The sequence below is a fragment of the Falco punctatus genome (assembly GCF_963210335.1).
Source record: "Falco punctatus genome assembly, chromosome: 7".
Classification (NCBI taxonomy): Eukaryota; Metazoa; Chordata; class Aves; order Falconiformes; family Falconidae; genus Falco; species Falco punctatus.
In genome coordinates this window covers 37,022,843-37,048,679 of record NC_137587.1, presented here as the reverse complement: position 1 = coordinate 37,048,679, position 25,837 = coordinate 37,022,843, and the positions used below count along the sequence as shown (strand labels likewise).

The 25,837-nt window shown below is 38.8% G+C and overlaps 1 protein-coding gene across 13 annotated transcripts in view; it reads left to right on the top strand.

The window, feature by feature from the left end:
* The window catches only part of CDC42BPB (CDC42 binding protein kinase beta), a 98,552-nt gene that overhangs the window by 5,700 nt on the left and 67,015 nt on the right, over window positions 1–25,837 (top strand). For all 13 annotated transcript variants that reach the window (XR_013929302.1, XM_080394544.1, XM_080394543.1 and 10 more), the window contains exon 2: window positions 22,727–22,818. Coding sequence is in view for 12 of the 13 variants with exons in the window: in XM_080394544.1 (XP_080250670.1) it covers window positions 22,727–22,818 (92 nt within the window). In the remaining variant the exon portion in view is untranslated. The remainder of the gene's footprint in view (window positions 1–22,726; window positions 22,819–25,837) is intronic.

Here is a 25,837-nt window from a genome sequence, read left to right as displayed (position 1 = left end):
GTGGGGAGAGGGTGGGAACACAGTGTGTGCCTGAGTGTGCTGTTAGTGTAGGAGGCAGATACTATCCTTCGGTATTTTTGAGATGACCTTAGGGCTGTCAGACTTTGAGGGTTGCTTATGAGGATCTTTTCTTTGGCCTTTTTGGGTTACGCCAGGAAAAACCGTCACTTGATAACATGTCCTATCTCTTGGCTTGAGGGCTTAAATTCCTCTCTTCTTTCCCTTTAGCACTCCTCCCCCTTTCCCTGCTTGCAGAAGTACACATAGAAAGCCAGGAAGGGACCTCAGGCTCTGCTAGCTTGTGTAATATCCTCCTCTGTGTAGGCAAAAGCAGTGCAGTGAGCGATAAGCCCACTGGGCGCATGAGTGAAGTGAGTGTGGTTGGATAATGAAGACAACTGATAAACAAGAAAACTGAATTTCAGACACTGGCCAAAGTTCCTCTACTTCCATCCTCTACCCACCAAAGCCTGTTACGAGCCTTTACAACTCTGATACTAGAGCTAGCAGTAGGATGGGGATGAGGGCCCACTGGAGCAGGGTGAAGCTACAGGTGCCTTGCAGAAGTTCTGGAAAGGCCAGTGGTGGTGGTGGCCACACGTTCTTTGTGCACAGTGTGGTGTTGATGCAGCTGAAACCCTCTCCTACTCCTTGAAGGCTTTCTGGTGGTCGGACATGGGGCACTGTAGCTCGGATCATCTTTGCTAATGAAGTCTGATGGTCATCTGGCAGAAGAGTGTGAGCATGGCTGCCGAATCCCAGTTTCCTGCATTCTATGCTTTGAGTAAACTGGTTTTGTTCTTTTGAAAAATGCGTGTTAGGATTAATTCATGCTGAACTAGCCCAAGCTGCCACGTTAGCTTTGAATGCATTGTAGTCAGGGCTAGTGATCTGAAGGCATGAGGTTCAAAGCCTGCTGCGGTGGGTACGATGGAGCCTTTACAGTACATCTGTTCTCTAATCTGTTATTTTTAGAGTGAGGCGATACTTTTTAATGACTTTCTGTAAGACTGTGCTGTGAAACATCGGCACTGAATGCTGCAGTCGTGTTTTGACAGTGGGAAAGCATTGTGGTCTGGAGGATGAGAGATACATTGTCATGTGCTGTTAAGATCACAGGCATCTTGGGTGAAGCTTGTCTTTTGTCCCACAGAAGGAAGTCAGTATTGCTTTTCTTCTGTGGATGAAGTTGCTAATAAATAGCAACAGTCTTTAGTGAGGGCTTGAGGAGTTATGTGGTATGTTAAAGGCTGTGACCTATATTTTTCATTTTAATTCTGTTTAGAAATGAAAACTCAGAAAGGGGTAAATAAGTCATTGATAGTTTTGTCTTATAGAAAAAAATGCGTGCAGGTAGTGGTTTCTCACTCATGGTACATGATAAAAGTATAGAATGCAGAAGTGAAGTTTTATAAGCATCTGTAAATTTAACATTTTTTCTGACTTTCCTGTAGAAATCTAAATTATTTTCATATTGCTTTTTTATAGGTAATATTAAGATATAATATTTTGCAAAAGATAATTTATGTCCTTAAAACTTCCCTGGTTTGGCAAAGTTATGTATTATCAGTGGAAATGGCTTGTATGTCAGTTTAGTCAGCAGATTCAGTGCAATGAACTTTTTTATCAAATGAAGTTCAACTAACCTTTTTTTTTGCAAATAATTCACATGTGGGAGTGAGTCAGTTTCTTCTACACCTGCTGAAAACAAATGATTTTAACTGTGTGAGTCAGAACTGAAGAGACTTGTTTCATCAGCTTTTTTTAGCAAGTTGCTTTTACTTTATGGTTATATATTAATTGTTTTGGGTTTAGTAATGTAGGTCTATAGTTGAGGTTAGTTGGGAATGTTAAACTACTACAGATTCTTCAAGTTTATGAAATTTACATTTTATCTGTTGCTTGTAATTTGAAGCAGTTAATGTAAGCTGTTTTTAGATGGGTATTACAAAAAGGGAGAATTATGGTACTTACCTAAACAATTGTGCCATTATCTGAGCCATTAACAGAATATAGTGCCTAGGATTAGGAAAAATTTTATGGGTTCATCTTTTTCATTACCCACGTCTGAAAAGTGAATAAAATGACGGACTACAAGCAAATCTATTTAGAAAAACAGAAGGGACTTGTTAAAGCTTTTTGCTGTGTTTTTGCCTTTGATAATGCTTTAAACAGAGTTGAGATTCATTTTCTAAGCCTTTCATAAGGTACACTTGAGAATTCCAATATATTCTTGATGTAGTTACCAAAGAGCTTGAAGCTCTAAGCTTGTTGATTGGTTGGTTCATTTATGTTAAGAAAAGGGACTTAATTTTAAAAAGCTTTTCGAGGTCTAAGAATTTCTAAGTACATTTGGTCTGTGCTTCAACATGATCTGTTCATTTTAGCTGTCTCCTAATACTAAAATATTCTCCTCTATTTTTCTCACTAGCATATGCAGATTGCCAGAATGCAAGCCTTCATTTATAAAGATCTTTGTTCGCTATAATGAATGTAGCTTTCTTGTATAGGAAACTACATGCTGTTTTCTTAAGCCCTGATTTTGCATAGACCTCAGTAATCATGTCTGTAGATATACTTAGAGCGCATTCAGATTAAGTGTGTGCATCCGTCATTGCCAGCTGAGGCCTTAGGCATCCTGAAGTGCCTGAGATCTTAATTTCTGTCATTCATGTCATCAGGGTCTTAACGCTAAAACATGTTATTACTTAACGATGGCCTAAAGCTTCAAATGTGACTAGTACCTCTGGATGCCCAACCCGAGACCTCTGTAAAGGAGTCTGAGCTTTTGAAAACGGTGGGGATGTCTTCACCAAGTATTGAATTGTTGGAAATGTATGGAGTTTATTAATCAGGTGTGCATTAATGAAGGCTGAGATAAAGTACTTGATTTGCTTAAGTGCAGTGCCATTGAGGGCTGAATATGTATAGCTGCCTTTCCCAAAAAGGCCAAGAAGAGGAAAGATCAGAAGCAGCATCAATTCCAGATATATCCCAAATTCTTTTCACCATTTATAATTGTTCTCCAACATAAATGTAAATGATAACTGCTTTGTGAAGTCCTGCTTGAAATGTGTTTATGCCAGTTTAGCGAGATGTGCATGTTTAGGATTTTAGAAAAGTCTATACAAAATTCTGTCTGGACTTTTAATTCTGCTTAAACATGAGTTATATTGTTCTAATTTTCATTTAAAAATTAGTGAATGATGAAGTAGTAAGTAAGATGAAACCAGTTTTAAACTCACTTAAGTAGATATGTGGAAGTCAGTCTTAAAGGAGCATTGGAACTATTCTGGCAATATTGTACTTTTATTTGGGACTGTGTAGTTCGTGGGATGTGGATTCACTCTTTTTATAGGTGGTGTAACTTTACCCAGAATATAGCAACCACTATAGAAGTATGGAGGTTTTTTAGTGCATTGATTGCCCTACTAGTAGTGGTCCCTTAGCCTAAGAACTAAACTGTATGCTTTTTCTGGATAGATGAGACTTAATGAAAAGCTTTGGGTCACTAGAAATTCTCCAAAGGTACATAAAAAATAGATCATGCCCTACCTAAATTGGTTTAAACCCTGTAGTACTGGAAAAAAAGCAACAAAACCTCTCTCCCAGCAAAGAACCCTTTTTTTTTAAACACTGAGAACTTGAATCCCTTCTAGAGTTGTGCTAAGTGGGCTGTGAACCTGGAGAAGAGTAGCAAATGTATTTTTTTTTTCTGTGACTAGTTATACCCGAGTAAGAGGTTTGCATTGAAAAATTTCAGTTAAGGAATTGGGTTTCCGTTATGCAGTCTGTTATGATTTGCACTGCACCTGAATGAAATGGAAACGTAATTATCTGTCCACATTTTCTTTCTTTTTAGTTTATATGTTCTTTAAGGCAAGGAGGGATCTCACTGCACACTGGCTATCCGTGGGTCCTTTTTGGAATGGCTTTGTTGCCCTGTGACCCTCTCAAGTTACTTGCTTAAAAGGGGGAAACCACGTTTTTGTGATTCAGAACCTTACTTTATAGGACTTATTACAGGAGGATGGGAGAAGAAAATTTTTGTGTACAAATGACTAAAAGTGATCTAAAGGTCCTAATGGAATAACTGGTAGCTGGTAACTGCTAGGTCTTGGGTTATAAATGCAGAGTGAAGGCCGGAGTGTGTGCTGTTTAATCTTTTTGCCTTTTATGGGTAATGTGGTATTTTTCCTAAACTCACACCACTTCATCTTTCAGAGCAGATTTTCTGAGAAGCTGCAGATGAGTTAGCCTGTTGTGTCACAGGGAAGAAGCACATTTTCCTTCCAGACTAGCTTTAACTATTTGTAGCAAAATGCCTGAAGTCTCGTGGCATGGCACCGCTGCACAGAGGAATTAACTTTGCGTTACCTTACTCTATTGTGTAACTGAAGATTTCCATTTCCTACAAGTTCAGCCTTTAGTTTCCTGGACAGTTAATGTTTAAGTTGGGAATAATGACAGTATCAAACAGCTCTTTTTAAACTGTGGTTCTGCTGGCCTGGTACTCCAGATAACATAGTAAGGACAGCATACAGAGGGGATACTTAACTGGAGGCTGTATCATTCCCACAGACTGTCTTTATCTTACCATTAGAAGTATTTACTGGTTATTAAGGCAACTGGGCTTAACTGAGTGGTTATCGCTCGTTATTGTTACGTTACTGTATTGTTATGTATGTTATTATGGGCCAGCGGGGTTTTACTGGCTGGGGTGTAGTGCTGTACCAACAGGGCTATACTTGACCCAGGCAGATCTGCACCCTTGGTGAGAAATAATCCTTGTGCATCCTGAAGTTGACTGTGTCTGATGTGAATTGTAAAGATGAAAGACCCAACACTTTTTGAGAAGGAGGGAAGGGGGGGATTTTTCATTTTAAAAGAAGTTCGGTGACGGAGAAGCTTTTACTGCTCTTAGGAAAAGGCTTTGCAGTAATTATCCTCAACATTAAAGGTATTGCATGCGTTTGGGTGGCTCAAACCAGGAGCAGAAGTGCCCTGGTTGATTTTGACGGTATCAGAGCTACAGGTTATAAGTTACAAGCTTCCTGTTCTTGTGGGTAGTATTAAACATCATAAAGGTTTTGTTTAATGTTTCAGGTGAGCGTGGGGATAGTAGAGATTACATTCTATACTTTACCTTTTCCATACCAGCATTATATTTCCTTCACACTGTAAAACCTCATGAAGTTTGACATGACAAGTGCCAAATCTTGCACTGTGGAGCTGTAAACGTTGGGGAATGGCCATCTAGAAAGCAACCTTGCAGAAAAAATTTGGGGATCCTGGTAGACAATTAGTTGAAAAATTCAGTAGTGCCTCATTGTAGAAATGGAAGCTGCCTGTGTGCTGAACTGCATCAGCAAGAGTGTAGTCAGTAGGTTGAGGGAAGTGGTTATTCTGCTCTTTACAGTACTTGTGAGGCCATTTCTGGAGTACTGTGTCCAGTTCTGGGCTTCCCAGTACAGAAGGAACAGCAGGAATCTGAAGTGAGTCCAGCAGAGAACCACTGATGTGGTTGGAGGCCTGAAGCACCTGAAGTGCAAGAAGAGCCCGAGATACCTGGGTTTGGTGAGCCTGGAGAAGGGGAATTGGTCATGATCCTGAAACGCAGGACGTGTGGTTACGGAGAACACAGAGGTGGACTGTTCTCAGGTGCAGTATCAAGAAGGAGAGGCAATGGACACAGGCGTAGCAAGGAGAAATCTGACTGTGTACGGGGGGGGGGGGGGGGGGGGGAAACAATTTTCCTCCTGAGGGTGGTCGGCACTGGAAGAGGCACCTAGAGGGGTGATAGTCCCAGCAGATAAACCTCAGCTTGACAAGGCCTTGAGCAACCTGATTGAACTTTAATGTTATCTCAGCTTTGAGTAGGAGGTTGGACTCTGATCTCTAGAGGTCTCTTCCAACCTAAAATTGTTCTGTGGTTATATATATTTCCCCCCCCCCCCCCCCCGTGTTAGGAAATTTATGTAACATCCTAGATGCTTTAATAGAAAACAGTTGTTCTTGATAGATACTTCTCTGAATGAAAAGAAATATGTGAAACAGAATCTTCTTACTGTTGCAGATAAAGTAGTTGACACAACTTGTGTAAATTTACTATTCGGTTTTTGGTAATTTTAGGTGTTTAGCCTGATTGGTTGTCATTTTACCATGTAGTCTGAACATAAGCATTGACAAGCTTTTAACTAAATTTTAGGCTTGTAAATGATTGGAAGCTAAATTTTGTTCATGTTGTTCTTCTATGTGTTTTAATAAAAGCACCAGTTTCCTTGTTCCTGGAAGAGAATTGCCGAAGCAGGTTTCAAGAACTTTGAACCTATGTTTTATGTCTAGTGCTTTTTCCCAAGTGTTGGCTTCCTTATGTGTAGTTGTTAGCCTTGGTAGCAGTTGAAGTATTTTAAAGCTTTGTTTCATGGAGCTGTCAGAAGAGCCTGCAATCCCTGCATGACTGCCAGCCTGAATCATCCTTTATGATAAATACAGGTTTAGCTGTTCTGCTAGATATGTTCTCATATCACAAAGGGATCTCTATCTAGTAGAGTTCCTAATGTCCTTATATATGACATTATAAGGAGTCTGACTAAGCAGTTGCTAACATCAGGGTGAAGCAGTCTTCATCATAGTTGTAAAGATCTAACGGGAGATACTTGCCAGTGTTTGGTTTCCTCTGACTTAGATGAAGTCAGACTTGCAACATAGTTTTAAAGCTGATACTCTTTCTTGATAGTGCACTTAGCTAACCAAAACAAATCACATTGATATATGGAAAATAGCACGGGAAGTGATATTAATGATGAGGATAACAACATACAAATGGAACAAAACCCAAGAACTGAATCCTTTATTAGTGGTGTGTTGTGATTATTAATAGAGTATCCTAAGTGACACTTGGCTTTCCAAACAATCGATTTATATCTGTGTTTTTGAGTATGTTGCTGGCAGCAAACTTCTGGGAAAATAAGATTTTTCAAAATTCTCGTGATTCCTAAATGCCTGTAAGTCTGGTAGACATCCTTGCCAGAGAACATATGTTGTGAAGGCGTTAACTGACAGTACTATACCATGTAATGGTCCATTATCCTTCTAGGGCAAGGACTGTGTATGTAAGCTGTTTATAACGTGTGTTAATTTTTCAGAGGAAACTTTGTTCAAAGTGTTGTATAGTTGTTTCAGATGCTGTGGTTGTGAGCTATCAGCTATGTTAGCAGTTGATGTATGGAAGTTGTTCACACTGTGTTCTGGTTGCAGTGTACTGCAGTGTATTGCTTCTGTCTCGGGAGGTACTCGCACACAGTACAGGTACCTTGGGGGAAAAAGCAGAGAGTGAAGTAATGGCAATAACTATTTTTTTGGACTGAGTCTTGCTGCCTAAAACTACTGAGAAATATCATCCTCTTCCTCTCATGTCCTTAATTTCCTCTTTTGTTTCATTGTTCAGACTTTTTACTTCTTATTTCCTATTTGTATTTAGAGAAGACACACTGCAGTGATGTCTTTAAAACAGCAATGTGTGCTTGTACATGCATTGCTGCAATGATCTTTTGCGTCAGGGGCTGTAATATGTCATTGTGCACATTGGTAATAATAGCTCTTACTTCAAGTATATGCTTGATAGCTACAGAATAAAGAATACAGACATTACTGGAAAATATGCTCCAGTAATTTTACCTTCAAAGCTCTGTGGGAAGCTCTGAAATGGGTGACAGCTGGTGAAAGATAATGGATTATCTTTCTGCAAGAGAGAAGCATGGGCAAGACCTACTTCTTACTTCAATCTCCTTGCCCTTGTCTCTCCCTCCCCCCTCATGTTCCATATAACATTTAAGAACCTAGCCTTTCCATTTTCTGAGTGACTTAGGTGGAGACTGTTACTTATCACTTTTGTGATTTTATAAAAATATATATTGGCAAGGAAATAAATATAGCTGTGCATAACAATTTGTGGAAGAGGAAATCAACACTGTCTACTTGTAATCTTTTAACACTTGTCCAGAAATAGATTGTTCAAGAGTCATAGTACTTGAACTAAAATTTGCAGTAATGGAATAAAAAATAAGCAGGTACTTGAATTAGAAAGGACTGGGAAAAGCATCACTTGAGGTCCTAAATATTGATCAATATACTATGAACAGTGCTCAGGCCAGAAGATGTCTTTACCTGGTACTTCCAGAAGCAATAGCCTGTACTTTAAGGAAAACTGTTAAGTTGAGCTAATGTATTAAAATGGTTGTTAAATAAGATTTTGAAGGAGAGAGATGGATCTGATGATACTCAAATAAAAAGGTCTTTCTTCTATGATAACTGACTGGACTTTTGGGGGTTTTGATATGTTAAATTATGTTCATATACGAAAGATGAGACTCCAAACTGACTTCTTGGTTCTTTGAAAATGCAGTTCTTATAGAATGGTTCTTCAGAAAAGGACAACTTCTTAAATTTTGGTTTAATATAATACAGTTGTAAACACTTCTGGCTTCTTTCTTTCCTTTAAAATACAGTTGAACAGTGACTCAGGGTGAACTTTTGCCAGTAACTGCACAAACTGCTCTGCTACTGTAAAATTTCTTAAAATAATAAGATATATTTTTGTTCCTATGTAAGAGTAACAGTCTGAGCACCATAATAGAAATTGTGACAAAGTCACACTTGCTGCTTATGCAGATAATATGGTGAAATAGTTCAATACATAACTGTTCCTGATACTTCTTTTTAAAGGTTTTGTGGACTTAGATTTTTACTTTTTTAAAATGATGCTGCTATGAATTTGGTTTTAAAACTCAATTTATACAGGAAATGAGTTAAACTTCAAGAAGTTGTGACAGAAGAGAAATTTCGTGGCTGTTAGGGCATAAACATTAGGACGGTTGCCAGAATAGTTCAAGGCTTAAACTCCTTTACATAAGATTTGCACAACAAAAATGCAAGCTTTATAACCACAGCTGCCGTTCCCCTCGATGCTGCATGGTATCCCTGTCTTGGAGACCATTGTCGCAGACTTGTGTGTGTACCTGCCCATAAGAACCAGATCGAAGCTTGCATGTTACTTCAAAGGCTGTGAAACTACTAAACAAGTGGTCCTTAGCACCTGTTTCATGTAGATTAAAAAAACCAGTGACGTAAGTGGCATAAATGTCAAGAACTGTAGGAGATGAAAAAGGAAAAAAATTAAAGTTTACATTTCTTCCAGACTTTTCCATTAGAAAATTTCAAAGTAGTTTATGGAACAAAAGGATTACATAGCCTCAGCTCCACAATACTAGGATCAAAAATGAAACTAGTGTGTCTGAACTACAGTATCAAGGATGAAAAGTTTGAGTCTTTAGAAGATTGTGGTTTGGGACTGAATGGTTTTTTAAAATGAGTCAATGCAAGTGGAAAAATATTACTTAAGAGCTAAAACAATCACTGAATGGGCAAAGAAGCTAAGGTTTACTTAGATGATACCAGAGATAAATTAGTAAAGGAAAATATTAAATTCTATGTGGAAAAAGAGAAGGGAATGGGGGGGTATAGCTAAAATGATGTATAAGGAAGTAGAAAGGCAACAATTTGGCTTTTCTCTGTGTAAATAGTTGACTCAGTGTCTGTATTAGCGTGCAGTTATGTTGCAACAGATTAAAGTATTTTGAAGATTGGCAGAAATTCCTTGTTCTGCTGCTTGTGCTCTCATCTTCTGCTTGTGGCCTCCTTAGAGGCCATGTACTGTGTCAGAAGATTTCTGGAATGAAGTTAATGCATCTTCACTGGTTCCTACTCTGGAATGGGAAAGTTGTAAAAGTATTATCTGCACTGGAAGGCTTTTCCAGCTGCATCTGTACTGGCATGCAGGTGCTCACCCTGGTGTTACACTGGAGCATCCAGATGGTTGGTTGTTATTTTCAAGTATGAGTAAAGGAAAGGTTGGGAGCCAACAGAATGGAGCCTGAGGTATAGATGAAGATTTGAGATTGCCAGCCTACTACAAGCTTGTTCTGAATGTCCTGGTACTTGATTTTCTGTTTTGAAATCAACACAGCTGTCATGATGGGCTGTAAATGAGGAAAGAAAATGAATCCTCTGCTTAAACGTATGGAAATAAATCTTAGGGTGAAAGGATTATGGTTGTAGTGCTTATTAAACGAAGATGGCGTGTGTATAATCTTACTCTTAAATTAAAGAGGAGTGCACAAAACTGAAAAATTGTGTTTAAAAAAAACAAGCTTAAAAGCAGAACATTCTATCTGATACTGCATCTGATATAAAAACTTGTTGGGATGTTCCTCATTTGATATGCAACCCTTGAAAATGTGAGATGTAAAGGTGCAACGTGGTATTTACAACTGTGAGTGTAATGATTGAAATACTTTTCATATTTTATTGGCACTAATTTTAGTGTTGGCTAAGGATGATGAACAGATTTTTGTTTCCTGCTGGCTTTAAGCATACGCAAGAAAGAAGGAGAAGCTGGAAGCCAGGGAGCTTGGGCTGCTGCAGATCACGCTGGGGCGTGCAGTAATGGGAGGTATGTTCTGGTTTGGAATGGTAGTGTGGAAGATAGAAGCTTCCAGGAGCCTGCAAGTGGTTTGGGAATGCCTAGAAGCATGTCTGTTGAACAGTGTGTCATGTGGGCTGGCACTCTACTGGGAGCTTGTTGTCTAAAATCATGAGCTAGAAACTGGATTTAAGAATTTCCGAAAGATATCATGGCAAAGATGTTAGGAAAAGGTGGGCTAAAAATACTAAACAAAACCAAAAGCAGAAGTGTGTTCTTTGATACACAAAATACTGAGATAAAACGAAATAACTTATTCAGTGTGTATTATACATAAATCAGCAAAAAGTTGGATAAGAAAGGGTGGCAAAAATGCAGAAAGAGGGAAGAGAAGAAGGAAGAGCTCCATCCCGACTGTACTAGAGCAAGCTGAATTTATAATGCTTGGAGACGTGGAAATGTCTCTAGGAAAAGGCATGGTGTTCTGTTTTTAGATTCGTGTTCTGTATGCTTTGCATATACATGAGATGTTATCTTTAGTCATGCTCTAAATCAGTTGGATTTTTAAAAATTCACTCTTAACTGTTCCAGGATTTGACTTCCCTAAGGATGACTGTTTGATTTAAAGGACAGTTGAAAAATTTGAACATACATAAACTGTGATGTGCCTAATATTTCAAGTTCTCGTTAATCCAAAATGTTTCTTTCAGGGTTATTTAATGTGTATTAAAAAAAATACCCTGCTTCCAAACAAGGTTTAGATGGATTTTTATTCTTATTTAATATCAAGTGTTATGGTCTTGGCCAGTTTGAAACTTCAGAATAATTAGTTGGTGCCATTTAGCAAACGATAACTTAAATAGGCAATATTCCAAAACAGATTTCTTCAGGCTTCTTGGTTTATTTCTTAATAATGACAATTTGTGCCTTTTTTTGTTTGTTTTGAGCTGTGAGCACTTCTTAAAAATCTGTGCTGCTAATGATCCACGTACCACACAGTTTGACTCCATTTCTAGAATTCTATACCTAAGGTCAGGTTTAGGATCTCCTCATAGATTTCCCCTGCAAAATCTAGACTTTCCTTTTCCAATTTAGATTTTAACTGTAGTGTATGGAAAGCCTGGGGATAGATATAGCCAAATTTTGAAATGTGCTGAGTCAGTGTCAGACAAAAAATAGTTGCATAGTGAAATTAGAAGCACGTTGCTTTATCTGGGGAGAGTTTTCAGTTGTGCCTTGGAAAGGTGAGAGATGTATTTCTCTTCCCTTTCTACTCTATTTACATCCTTCCTGAGCAACTAAGTGTCAGGAAGCATCCTGGCCTCTGGACATGCACTCGCCTTCTGAATACCCCAAACCCAGGGATTTTTCTGTTAGATGGCTGACTGTGCTCCTAACGCCCTGCTTGCCCTGTGTTGTGTTGGTAGTGACTTCCAGCACTTTTGAGTCAGTGAAAACAGTGCTGCTCTGACTGGTCTTCCTCTCCATTGCTCCCAGCCAGGGGCATTGGAAGGAGCAGAGCAAGGCAGAATGTCTTTGGCTTTGGAGTTCCTGGTCTTGAGAGGGAGCTGAATAAGTGAAGTGAATATAAATGTTATTTATAATAATAAAAAAACCCCTCTGAGCCTTCCACTATAATTTGTAGCAAATCTTGGCATGGGACTTGTTGGTATTCTCTGCAGATATAAAGACAATCCTCCTCTTCCCTGCTTCTGCTCAAGTTATGAGCTACTCCAAATATTCTAGTGCCTGGTCACATGTCTTTATGGCCTTTTCCTATGGCAAAAATCTGATTTTCATTGACCTTTTAATTAGATCTGGAGCTCCAGGGAAGTTCTGAAACAGGGTGAGTAATGTCTGAGAAAATGTCCTCCTGCCTGCTGCCATTTAAAAGGAAGTGCAGTGAAGAGAAAGATGTGCCACACCTATGCTTAAAGTAGCTGTTGCTATCTGAACTCTTGAAATTGAAAAACAGTTCAGGGTATTTATACGCAGAGTGTTGCAGCCTTGAGCCTTTATAAGAAAATAAAAAAAATCAGGTGCAGTTCTGTAGCTCTTAGCTGATCTAAGGCCCTTTCCCCTTAGTCTTATATTTCCTTGTTTATGGTGTTGATGTGGCTGAGAACTGAAGTATCAGGAAAAAGGTAATTCTCATTTGACTCTGCTCCCTTACCCAGCCTTCCCTGCAGGTGCCTGGGTGTTAGCACCAAGGCAGGTCATCTCTGCAGCCGCTAGGCTGCTGTAAAGGCTGTGAGCATCCCATGTCACCTTGGTCTGTGCTACCTAAAATGATGGCCTCTGCAACAGTGCTGCGCTCCTTTAGCCTTCTTGCTGGCGCTGATGTAGCAGCCTCTCCCAACCCTTCAGTGATGATGATTCAATTGTTGAACTACAGGATGATAGTTACATTATGTGTCTTGGTAGGCTGGGTTTCTGCTGGTTTAGTGAGAAGAATCAGGTCAGTGAGGTGAGACCAGCTGATGCAAGGAAGAGAGCAGATCTGTGAAACTGCCCCTCTGGTCACAGCAGTCCAGTTGTGTCACTAAACTGCATCTTTACATCACTCTAAATTTATAAGCAGAGAAAAAGGATACCTCATAAGGTGGATTTCTCTACTGTCACTGTAAGTGCATTTGTACATGGTGCTTTGTCAAGAAGAGCTTACTAATAGAAGCCTCTAACCTTTAAAATAAAGGAGGTGGCATGTGGTAAATATAGCACTAATGTAAAGTATGAATTGTTCTGTTATATAATGCATGTATTAAGTTTTTAGTAACTTGAGAGAACATCTTGCATCCATCTGGAGAAAACAATAGATGTGCATTTACTGTAATCAATTGATAAAACAGTCATGCTGCTTGTCTTGCGAAGTTTTACTTTTAAGGTCATATAAAGCATGCTGTCAGAAAACTAGAAATTTCCTTATACGTTGGTGATGTAAGTGGCTTCATTAATGTAAGTGTATGTAAGTTTTTATCAGCACAGTGTGGTCAACAGACTGGAATTGTTTTATTTCTTAGTAGGGTGTGCAAGAGGTACTGGGTCTGAAATTATTTCATTCATATGTTATTGAAATTTGGGTGAGCTCAAATTTGAGATTTTCTTAATCTCTAGTTTGAAAATATCTGAAAAGTGACAGTATCAAATGGTTTTTCTAAGAAGTCATAATTCTCAAACTGTTCTACAAAAAAATTAACTCTGCTTTTTAGATTATTCATCATGCAGTAAAATAAGTGGATTTTAGCAATATTTATAACTGGTATGGAATGAAAGAAATTGAATCATTGAAATTTTACTGTTGGGAACTAGTGATTCATGTAGAAGCCAGAAACAATTTTTCTATTAAGAACGTGTTTCAATATGTGATCACCATTTGCTGTGGCTTAAATGGCCTCCCCAACACCTGCAAAATCTGGCCCTGGACTAGGAGTACAGAAAAATTCAGGTACAAAGAAAGCTGTATTAAAAAGAGACTGTATTCTGTGGTGTTTGTTGCCATCCATTTCTCACAATGATTTGACATGTATCTTGGAAGATCCTGTCCTAATGTGCTGTAGGTTGGCTAGGAACAGACTCTCATGTAGCACTTGAGTGCTCACTGCGGTCCAAGGCATGTCCGTACCAATTTTAAAAAAGACCATTTTGCCCCTCTCCAGCCTTGTCCTGCTGCCTGCCTTGGGATGGGGCTGCAGTGTCGCAGCTGTGAGTCGCATTGGGTGAATGGTTCGGTGAGAGGGGATGGGATGGACAAGTTAGCTTTCACCTGGAAATGTTCTGGTTTGACATAGCACGTGAACATTAATGATAGTGGAATGTGGTGGGAAGGAACAAGGGGGAACTATTTCAGCAGCAGAATGGATTTCCTGGATTAAAGTGGTCATGTAGCTCCCCATTCAGTTGTCTCAAATGTCTGGGGTATCAGACAGTCCCAGGTAAAATTTGTAATTCGAAGAGCCTGTATATGACTTGTTGGCATGGTGCATTGCCTTCCTGCTGACACTTCCAAAGTGTCAAACACTTACAGCTTTCCTTACCAAACAAAAAAATGTCTTAAAATCCAATTAATTATATATTAGGCAACAACAAACCTGTAACTCAACTTTTAATACATGTTTTACTTTAAATATTTAATCTCTTTGGACAACTGTTCCCTAGAACATCCTGAAACAAATGTCAATCACTGTGCTAATGAAGAATGATTATTTGAAAGCACTAAACAATACTAAAAACATTCTTTTGTTCTTACGGTCCATATATAATACAAATGTAGTTAATGTGTCTGTGAAAGATCACAGTTTGTATTCTGCCAGTGCCAGGTCTTTCCCCCAGAACAATGCAGCTTTCAAAATAACATGGAAAAGGGCTCAAATACAGTGTACTCTCTGCTGTCAAGACATTGACTAAAAAGCACAGTGATAAAAGTTTGAAGCAAAGCCTGTTCTGAAGGTTGTAATTATAATAATAAAAACTGATCACCGGTATATCAGTTTTGCATATACGTGGGGCATGGTTTAGTGGTGGCCTTGGCAGTGTTAGGTTGATGGTTGGACTCGATCTTAAATGTCTTTCCCAACCTAAATGATTGTATGAGAAATTGGGCAGTGAGCTTCCTCCTCTGTTAGATCTCAGATACAAGCTTTCTCTCCCTTGTGCTTGCATCCATTGTAGCATTAGCATGTGCCATTACCTTTAGGTCTGATTGGTTTTTATTTTACCTAACCATTATTTTTCCATAGGTAAGCTACTCTCTTATATGAGTACAGCAAATAGTTATTTGGTGTTTGTTCCTGGTTGTGTAAGCCAGCACTTACTTCCTCTTGCCTGCTAGGACTCTGTTGCCGTCTAGTTCTTAGACAAGCACGGTGGCTTTCACAGGAGTTAAATTGGCAAGATATTTTGAGGCTTGGACTACTCAGAATCATCTGCGTGTTCCTCAGTATTTGTACAAATACCGAGTATTTGGTGTCCTTTCATTGTAAGCATGAAAAGCATCGAATGGGCTAGTTGGGCAGATAGCCAGGTATTAAATGCTGGTGGTAACATTCATCAATGAGCTGGCAAACGGTAGCATATTGCTGCGGACTGAGTCCGATGTGGTATTTGCTTCTAGGGCTTCCCACACAAAAAGGCTAACAGTGAACACAGGTGGTGGTTCAAGGTAAATGCCTTGCTCTTCTGCTGGCAAATTTAGTGATGCTAATTGGATCAGCACCAGAACTACTACTCAGTGTTTTCCTTCAAAATATTTCCTGATGCCATTAGCCTTTAGCATGGCAATAATTTTTTCGTGTAGTTATCACAAACTAGTATACAAATTTGAAATGCCAGCATCAGTGCTTCCGTAACTAATAAAACTGTTGCTCATGGATCAAAATGCAGAAGCTATGAGCACTCAGTCTTGGTTTATGCCTAAAAGTAGTAATGGTTTTATCCTTTTAAACCTTTGAGGATTTTGCATGTAATTATCTAATCCAAATCTTGTCCAGACTCATGGTTCTCTTAAGTGCCAGCAAGTGGCCACATATGTCAGAAGGCTTTCAAAAAATGAAGCAAAATGCAGAATCATGACTGCAAATGACTATCTTTCTGTGCTACTTCTTGGAGTATTTTAAAAAAACACATTTCTATACCAGATTAAGTATCACAATACAATATTTAATTTAATAATAGTTACCACTTTTTCTCTTGAAAAATGCTGGCAGTCAGCCTCAAGAAGATTCAGACTTTCTTGGTGTTGTATTCTGTATATGATTGTTTCTACTGGCATTTCAGTTCAGATAAATACTGCTAGAAGAGAACATGTTAATATTAGGAAGTACTGACTAGCCAGGCACTATAGAGTGCTGGATGGCCTTGCTCGGGAGACACAGGGGATTCTGACAGCATGTGAAGCAGTGTCCTGTACCAGGAGAGTGTTCTGCGAGGGCTATTAACGCTTTGCAAGAGGTAGCCAGGTTGTGCTTCACAGGTTTTTAACCCAGTGGAGCTTGTCATTGTAATGATAACCAAAGTCTTGCACCACTGAATTAGTCTAATGGATGTTGATGAATGATGAAGAATCAGATCATTGAGCAAGAGGCAGGCAGAGTAAGTGAAGCGCGCATATGTATGTTATAAATACATATATATATATATATATATATATATACATATAAATACAGGTGGGAGAGCATGGCAGAAGTCAAAGGCCTGGCAGAAAATGCATCAGAGAATACAGAATGTGTCACCTTTTGCTTGTAAACAGCAAAACTTTGGTGAAGTTTGGCTTCCTGTAGCATTGGGATCTATCTCCTCTACTGGGCCCAGTGGAATAACACCCTGCTCTTCCTGCCCTGCTACCTTCCCTTTTCTGTTGTATGCGTCCTTTCTTCCATCTTCCGTGTCAGTATCGCTCTGCCATCCCGTCTCTCCGTGACTAGGGCCAGCGAGGTGTGTCCGCTTTGCACCTTAGTGTGTGCCGGTTGCCCAGCTGAGCAGCTCGTTGCTGTATTCCTGCTGCAGCCTTTCCCTTGGTGGAGATGATGCTGTGGGTGTCTTCGCTGTTCACTGCCAGGTTTTTTATAAAACTTGTAGCAGCTTGGTTTCTTTGGACAACTTCATGAAATTTGGTGAAGAGGATATTAAGGGTCTTTACTGGGATCAGAAGGTACTGGGTGGGAGCAATGGACTTGGGACTGCCAAACGGTGTGATCACACATACCTTATTTATTTCCTTAGGAAACCAGACGAAAAAAAAAAAAAACAAAAAAAACCAACCAACAAAAAAAAAACATTCACAGGGTGGACAGTAAGAGGAAACAGGCCAGTACAGGAAAAGGGAGGCAAGGCCTATAATTGGAAAAATTAAGACTGGAGTCAACAAAGGATGGAAGAATTAACAAAAATTTACATTTCTAAAACACAGGGAAAATTTCACAATCCAGTAGCAAGAGGATTGTACTTCTTTAAAACTCAAGTGTGGGTTGTAACAGGTATTTATCACCCTAGTAAGCAGGTTGGGGCTACCTGGGTGTGGGTATCTCCCAAGACATGTATACAAGCACCAACTTGTTAAACCTGCCAGCCTACTGTTTTAGTAGCAATATCAGAGGAATGCCGTTTCTTTGAAAAGGGTGCACAAAGGGCAAACAAGTTACTTGATTTCTAGAATGTCGGTTAAGAGGGATGGTTGAGGGAAATGGTAAAACTTGCTGTTCTTTCATGTTCTTATTCCAAAGAAAACATCTTAAATAAAATATTGGATCTGCCTGGTGGGAGTATGGCTCCACAGACAATTATCTGCGTCATTTTGTTGTTTCCCTGACATTAATATTTTGCAATTCACATAGTTTCCTACCACAACGTTTTGTAAAGGGGATGAGTAGATAAAGGGAGCGTGGTGGCAGATGAGTTTCTGTATGACCAGACAGCTTGGACATACCTTCTGGGTAGATCTACTTCAGTGTTATGATTGTGTTATATAATGACTTAAACCCCAAATCACTTTGACGATCAGTTCTGAACTGTGAAACTGTCCAGTGCAGGGCTGTCCAGTATAATGAATAGGTTGTCCAGAGGGGCCACAGAAGTCTCCATCCTTGGAAGTTTTTGAGACCTGACCAGGCAAAACCTTGACTAACCTGGTCTGAAATCAATATTAACTGTGATTTGAGCAGAAGATTGGACTAGAGAGCTCCTGAGGTCCCTTTCGACCTGAATTCTAAGTCTGTGTGTTATTTTCTTGCAGTTGTCACATTTATTTAAAACTTGAAGCTGCCAATGATACAAAACATCAGATGTTCTTGAACATTTGGCAGCTTCAACTCAGTGATTTTTTTTTTTTTTTTTTTTTGTGACTTAATTTCTGGAAACTTGCACTGCCTAAAAAAATATGCAGGAGTCCTCAAATTAGAGTCACTGGGTAACTCCACCACTGAAGCAGTAGTTATGATAAACCCAGCCAGTCATCTTCTGTCTGCTGTAATGTAAAGGTGCTAGCTTTTGTGATTCCAGATAGTAAATTATTGACATAATCTGAATGGTTCAGAATCTGAACAGAAAGTAAAAATCCAAAATATACCTTAACATTTCTCATTTTTAACCACATTCTAGCTTGGTAAAAGTTCTACTATTTTTTTTGAGGGTGATGTTGAATACTTCCCTGACTTGCTTTCAGAAATGAGGGAGAATTTGACATATGCTTCCGATCTTGACAGAGGCCACTTTGCACCCATTTGTGGGATAGCAACGCAGAGTGCCCACTTTGCCATGTCAAATTGTCTCTGCTGACATTTCCTGCAACTCTTACTCATTCTGAAACAGTCTTCAAATATCTTTTATCAGGTGACATAATACAAATTGACTGCAGTGTAGATGCACCAGCTCACAAACCTGTCAGAAACCTAGTTACCTATGACTATGCTTCAAATTATGTTTTCAAATTATTCAGATTGATGTTTTCTTTTTGTGCAAATGAAAAATCCTAATCCTGTCTATCACGGGAAGAAGATAATATGATTGGAATAGAATTTGTTTGTGGGTGGAGAATTATGTCTTTCATACATACCCTAGTTTGCTATGAAGTAGTAAATGCTGGCATTTCACTTCCTGTTATGAATATTGATCAAAACATTGACTGTTACTGTTTTGTATTATATTTTGAGAGCATACATTTCTTGGCTCCTTAAAATTAGTTGGTTTATACTTTTCTTGTATGACCTTATGGAGAACACCCTTCTTTCAAACAAGTGTAAGTACAATAATGCAAAATCTGCTTGAGAGAAAACAGTGATGCATACAAATATATTGCACATAGAACACCTATTCCAAATTCTGATTACAGCCTCACAGTCATGAATAAACAAACTCTTGCAATTACTCTCAGCTAATGTTACCCTGACAACAGTATATATAACAAAATTCAGTAATCACTGCCAACAAACCCCCCAGCACAGCTAATGCATCTGTTTGCCAGGATGAAATGCTTTCATTAAGTATTAAATCAACTCCAGATCATAAGTCCTGCTTTTAATATTAGGATCAAAACTAATCAGTAAAGTGTAATTATTTATTCCAGTATATGGAGAGAAGTTTGCTTTGAGTTCCCTCTTTATAAAATAGTGGTATGTGAAAGGAGAAGCTGGAGTTTTTTATATTTTTATATATATCTATATACACATATTTACATGGAGTTATATAGTGGTGGGTATATCACTTGGCATCATTCTGGCAAGTACAGCAAACAGCTCTCTGATAGGGTGCAAGTTTCTGCTCACTCATCGTTGTCAGTCCTGTGCATGCTACTGATCTGGGTATTAGAGGGCTGAGGAACGGCAGCCTCCTGCGAGGGAGCAGGAAAGCAAAGTGGAAATATTTTTTGATTTAACTTGCTTAGAGATAAAAATTTTGCAGTCCAGTACTTAAAAGCATTCAGTCATATCCCAGTGTAAATGGAGTTCTACTCTGAAATGATGATAAGGCAACTATCGGTTTGAATGAATTACTGGTGTGCTGTCTCCTGTGACCTCTTATCTGCTGCATAACCTCTGTTGTCGTCTGTGATGATGAGATTCTGTGGATATTAGGTTTTATTTTCAAATTTAATTTACTTTTAAGGAATCATAGATGCCTTGACAAAGACTTAATTTTTTCTGTTGTGGAGGAAGTCCTATCCAGTTTAAAATTTTTCTGTACATTCAAATATTCATGTTTGGTGCTTAGCTTTCCAAGAGAGACCGCTGAGGTTGCCGTGTTTCTGAACACCAACACCTGCTAGATACTAAAAGCCAACATAGTTAAGTGCATAAATAGCAACTTCCTTCTAGGAGGGAATACTTTTTCTCATTGACATACATTAAAGTAATTAATTTTAATATGTAGGACTTCGTTGACCAACTGAGATGGAAAAAGCAGGACCAACCTAGGACTCTTGAGGTTTTTGAATTGAAATGGTGGTCTTGCAAATCCTTCCTTCTTCAAGGATACAATTCCTAGAAAGATAGTATTAATACCCTGCTCTGCAGACACCATTTCTTCTGTTTACTCAGTTCTGCTTGAAACATAATATTTGTTATCTTTTCAAATATAAAACGAAATTAATTCACTTGCCTCAGTACAACTTAATACATTCCTAAACTGAATCCCAGTTTTAGCAAGGTGAAATTTGATACATTTCAAAGCAAGAAAAACTGTAGACAAAAAAATGAAATATTTTGTCACCGGTTGACAAAACAAGAAAAAATGTTTTCTAAGTGTACAAGACAGCTCAAACTCACATAGGTTTCTGACTTCCTACTCTGAAAATTGATGGTGATCAATTTACAGCAGCAGGGATTTTTATAAATACTTAAACCAATTATTTTGGTATTCTGTTTACTGACTAGAATTATTGCTAAAATTGGTTATTCCTTTAAAAAAAAATAATTGTTGTGTTACTGTCTCCCAGAAGTAAAATTAACAGAATTTCATTTCCCCTCCCCTTGAATTTTAATAACAGAAGCTGAAGTTCTGCAAAATTAGCCTAATGATCCGCATTCTGTAATAGCGAACCGTAGCTTGATAACGGAACTTTCACATTTATTTGTTGTCTGTAGTTGCATTTTCTCAATCTGTCCTGACTTGATGGGAAGGGAAGGATGCAAAAGAACCTTGCGAAATAATTGGTATATGTCACAGCTGTCAGCAGTGGTATTTACTTGTCTAGATGTCTGATTGGACTGGTGTAGGTCTCTAACTGGTTTGAGTCAGTGTTGCTGGGTAGGTCTGTTAAAAAAATTTGGAGTTTGGGGATGACGGTCTCAATGGGCTTGTGATGGGGGAGACTGCGGTAGGCATTTCTGCCCTGCCTAAATGGGGAATCTAGCAAAAAATCTAGTAGAGTCTCATTCTTAAATTTCATGCTTCGGGACAGAAAATAAACATCCAGTGAAAGGGGTATTAATGTGTGGAGGAAACCTTTTCAGTAACACCTTTCCTAAGTACAAAGAAGCAGCATGGCTATTCTTTAGTACAGCTGTTTTTTCATTTTACTGTTTATATGAATTTTTGCTGGGAGGTTTTCATTCTTTCTTGGTTAGACTTCATACTGAAGTCTGTAATCTTCAGAATTCCGTATCTTCTGTGTGTATGTAAAGTTTGGTTTGTTTGTGTCAGCATCTGAAATAGATGGTCAAGGCGGTGACCCCTCTTGTAGGGATTCTGTTTGGCTTATAACTCATTAGCTTAATTGTAGTGTAAGGTGAGGTAAAACAGGAGTGTGGGCTGAATTACAAGGAGTAGTTCTGTGATGTTTTATTCAGTTGCGAATGGGGAAAATACATGTGTTTAAAAACTTCAATCTTTAATGTTTGTGATGAGGTGAAGAAGAACAATCTTTTGTGCTTAGAAGGGTAAGCTTCTGACTTTGTAGACAGTGTGCTTGCTTTTGTGCAGTTTAGCTTGTACCAGTTACTGATTTGGTCTTCATAATCAAACTAGTGAATTGTAACAAATGTTGTATCTAAACATTAATCGTCATCCTGTGATATGCTAGAAATAAATAAAATACTCAAATGGGTACTGGAGAGGAGAAGATTGATGGTATCTGCAGGTACAGTGGAATTTATCAACCAGATATTTTGAGAAATGTCTTGAATCCAGTGGAACCACCAGAACAAGGTGTAGGTTAGTTAATTGCTGGATATCTTTTAGGCTGCAGCCCTTCCACACTTGGTCTAATTGAGATCTGGTGAATGTTGCTTAACAGAAAAGATAGTTCAAAGTACAAATCTGAAATTAGCCACAGATCTTGTGGAAAATGGCTTCATTGCTATTGAGTGGGTTGTTAAAGCTTTAGCTGGTACTAGCTGAAATAATGAAAAGTAAAGCTGAACTCTGCTTAAGAAGATAATTATTCTAGTGGCTCAAGGATAGGACAGATTTTATCTGGGGTTTACCAGTTATGAATTGGCTCTCTCCCTTTCACATGGTCTGTCACTCGTTCACAAAACCCTGAAGAAAGGGGTGGAAAAATCCTTCTGAAAGACTGCTTTGCTTTTTACTCACTGGCAACAAGGCATAACCAGTCATAGGATTGAACTTGTTTAAAAACTCTAAGTGTTAGTTAAGTAGGGTAATTAATATTTTTTTCCTTCTATGGTTCTAATAGTAGTTGAAAAAATACTGCACTGGGTATGCAATATGAGTACTTTTGACCTCTGGTTTATGTATTGTGTTGGCTTACAGTATTTCTTTTCATAATTTATTTTTTTTTTCCCTCTTAAACAGCAAGACCATTTACAAAATTGGTAAAGGAAATGCAACTCCACCGAGATGACTTTGAAATTATAAAAGTGATTGGAAGAGGTGCATTTGGTGAGGTAAGAGATTTTTATTCTCAGTTGCAGGAATGTAACTTGCATCCTTTCTGCATCCGATTTCTTGCTACAGTTGACCTGTACTTGTCCTAAAGACAAAAGATTCACACAGATGTGTTGAAATACTTCCAAATGTGGCACGTAGCTCGGTACCATTGAAAGGTCGCTTTGAAGCAGGGTACTTAGTGTCCAGTCCTGCCATTTCTGTGACTAGCACATTTTGATTTCAGTGTAGCAAAACAAGTGTCTCTTCAATGTGTGTATGATCAGGGTGGTCCCACCTAGCAGCTGCACAGCTGAATTAGGGATCTCTTCTCCCACTTGCCATATGTACTCTTCTGTGCTGCTGTAATTTAACACAGAATTGGGCTGCTTCTATGGTAGGAAAGTGGAGGCTGCCTCACCCATCTGCCTGTCTCTGTAGCAATCTGGTAATGCAGAAAGATGCATTTGGCTGCCTCAAAGGCTGTTCCCTGTCATCTTTGAAGATCAAAGGCTGCTGGATCTGTTTTTTGGACAGCAAGTTGAATCATGCTGGGATGATAGGAACGCCTTGTGTTTTGAGGACTCGCCAGTCCCAGGACCCTGAACTGAAGCTTTACTTCTTAATATGCTTGATGAAAGTCTCATCAGAAGTCTGATACGACTTGCCACTGGCAAAAGCATTCATGAGCACTTCCACTCCAGTAGGCACAGGATACATGAGACTTCTGGAGAATGTCGCAGGCAAACCTTTCAGCATTTAAGTATGTGTAACTAAAGCCATGGCTATCAGCAACAGAGAATTTCTAGAATTAAAAAAAGCCTTAGATTTCTTTCAGGAAGCTTCTTTTAAGTAGTGCTACACTAAAGCCAAATGTAGTGACAACCATTAGCAGCTCACTTCAGCCCATTAGCACTTGGTTACAACTGCTGCTGCCAGTGGCTAAGGCTAGGCTTCCTTATCTTCATCTCGTGTTGCCTCCACAGGGAGCAGGACTGTGCGCCATGCAGGACTTTTCTTCAGACCATGGTGTGGCCTGGACACATCCAGCTCTTTTGCATAGGGTTTGATTGTGTGACAGAGATATCACAGGCAGTCCAGAAACTAAGCCAGAAAAATGCCGTGACTATACTTGACCTAGGTTCAGAAAGCAGTGAGGTTACTATGTGCATATGCATGTGGTAGTGGGTGAAGTAATAGCTTTATATCCACATAATTTTAAGCTACTTCAGAGACTGCTTTTGAGGAAAGTGGACACCTAGGATGGAAATTAGTGTTTCAAGAACATCTCTTCATCTGTACCATCATCTAGTGATGTTATGAGGTATCATGTAGTTCACATGTGATTATCATGAGCACACTGCTGAAGGAACTGGAGCATTTTAAGTAAAATGACCAGATAAATAGTAACATCTTGACTTGTAAGAAAAAAGTTCACTTTCCAGTGGATGTTGGACTTAAAGAGTTGCAACATATGTTACAAAAAAGGAAGTGTTATCTTAGGGTAGTGGAAATAGTGCATCAAAATCAATTGGTTCTTTCATTTGAATGTTTGTTTTCAGCTGGTGTTTATTATTTGAATGTGGCTTTTGGAGAGAAAAGTTATTGCAAAGAGTTTGGCCGGAAAAAGCAGAAATGGGAAACACTTTGTTAAGTCTAAGAAAGGACTTAAAGCTGCAAATTAAGCCCAGAAAAGAGGTTTGAGGAGAGAGGTTTATGAGTGGATAAAAGGCATAGAAAATCAAGACAGTAGTAGGTATCTGTCTACCTCTCCATTAGGGTTTTGATTCAAAGCAGTAGCACAGTTTTGAAGAGACTGCCCCCACTTACTGCAGAATGATTTTGCTGTGCATAAGCTGCATTTCTTTTGGAGGAAAGTAAACCAGAACCTCTGTGCCAGGTGTGCACCAAATGTGCTTCTGGCCCTAAGGATTACATAAGAACCAGTCACTGGGTTTGACTCTCCTAACAGATTCAAAGCATGTTTGGTCCAGGAGACCAGGGTAGATATTGTCTGAAGCAAAATTCCTGAACTGCGCACAGTATGGATGGGAAGGCTCAGCACAGGCTACTTTCATCTGTTCTTGTCTTGCTGTGCCAAATTACTTGCTATAGTGGCTGTGACCACTGATACCTAAAGAATTTTAGATTAGTGTTTTGGCAGTTTCTCTTCTGGTTGGATTAGAAATGGTTTCTGGATCTTCTCAGAACTAGACTTGTGAATGCTGTAGCTATCAAAAATGGGAACACTTTATAGCGACTTGTAGATGGAGTCAGTCTTGGGAATGCCTTCACACAGTATAACTTTAAGGAACGGCTGTTTTCCATAGCATTTGTTCTGTTCTTTTTCAAAAAGATGCTCTTCTCCCCTTACAGAATTGACCAACTGGAAATCTCAGTACAACAGCAGAAGAAGCATTTATGTGAACTTCAGGAGACTTCAGTTTATACTTGCTAGGAGGTTTAGAATGACCTTTCTTAGCTTTGGATCAAGAGTCTTAAGGTGTTTGAAAGATACACATTCTGGCTGGAAACTTGGATTAATAGTGTTTGGAGTGCCTGAATTAACAGTGTCTTTCATAGTCTTTCATTTGGAAAAGCATGGAACTTTAACTAAAGCAGTTTTTTACATCCCATCCAGCCCAGTGGAAGTGAACTTTCACAGAAGTGAAATGAGAAAGTATTTTAGTTTCATCCTTCTGTTAGAGCTGTGATTGCTCGCAAAGTCAGTGGGGCTAGTTATCTGTCAGTTTCATGTTGTCTTGTCCATCTTTTTAATTACAGAAGTTTTAGTTTATAGTTGTAGCAGCTTGGAAGTTGTTGATCAGTTTAAATTATGCAGGAGTCATTGATTTGAAGTTCATTATACTTTAATCCCACTTGCCAGAGAAAATTTCATGCTTTTTGCTTATGAATGAATCCTTTGACCCTTGTGTATACTGCACTGCTGTAACTGCCAAATAATTACAGGCATTATAAAATTGTTATTATATAAAGGTTGACATTCCATAATAAGAAAATAAAATCTAATCTGTTGAG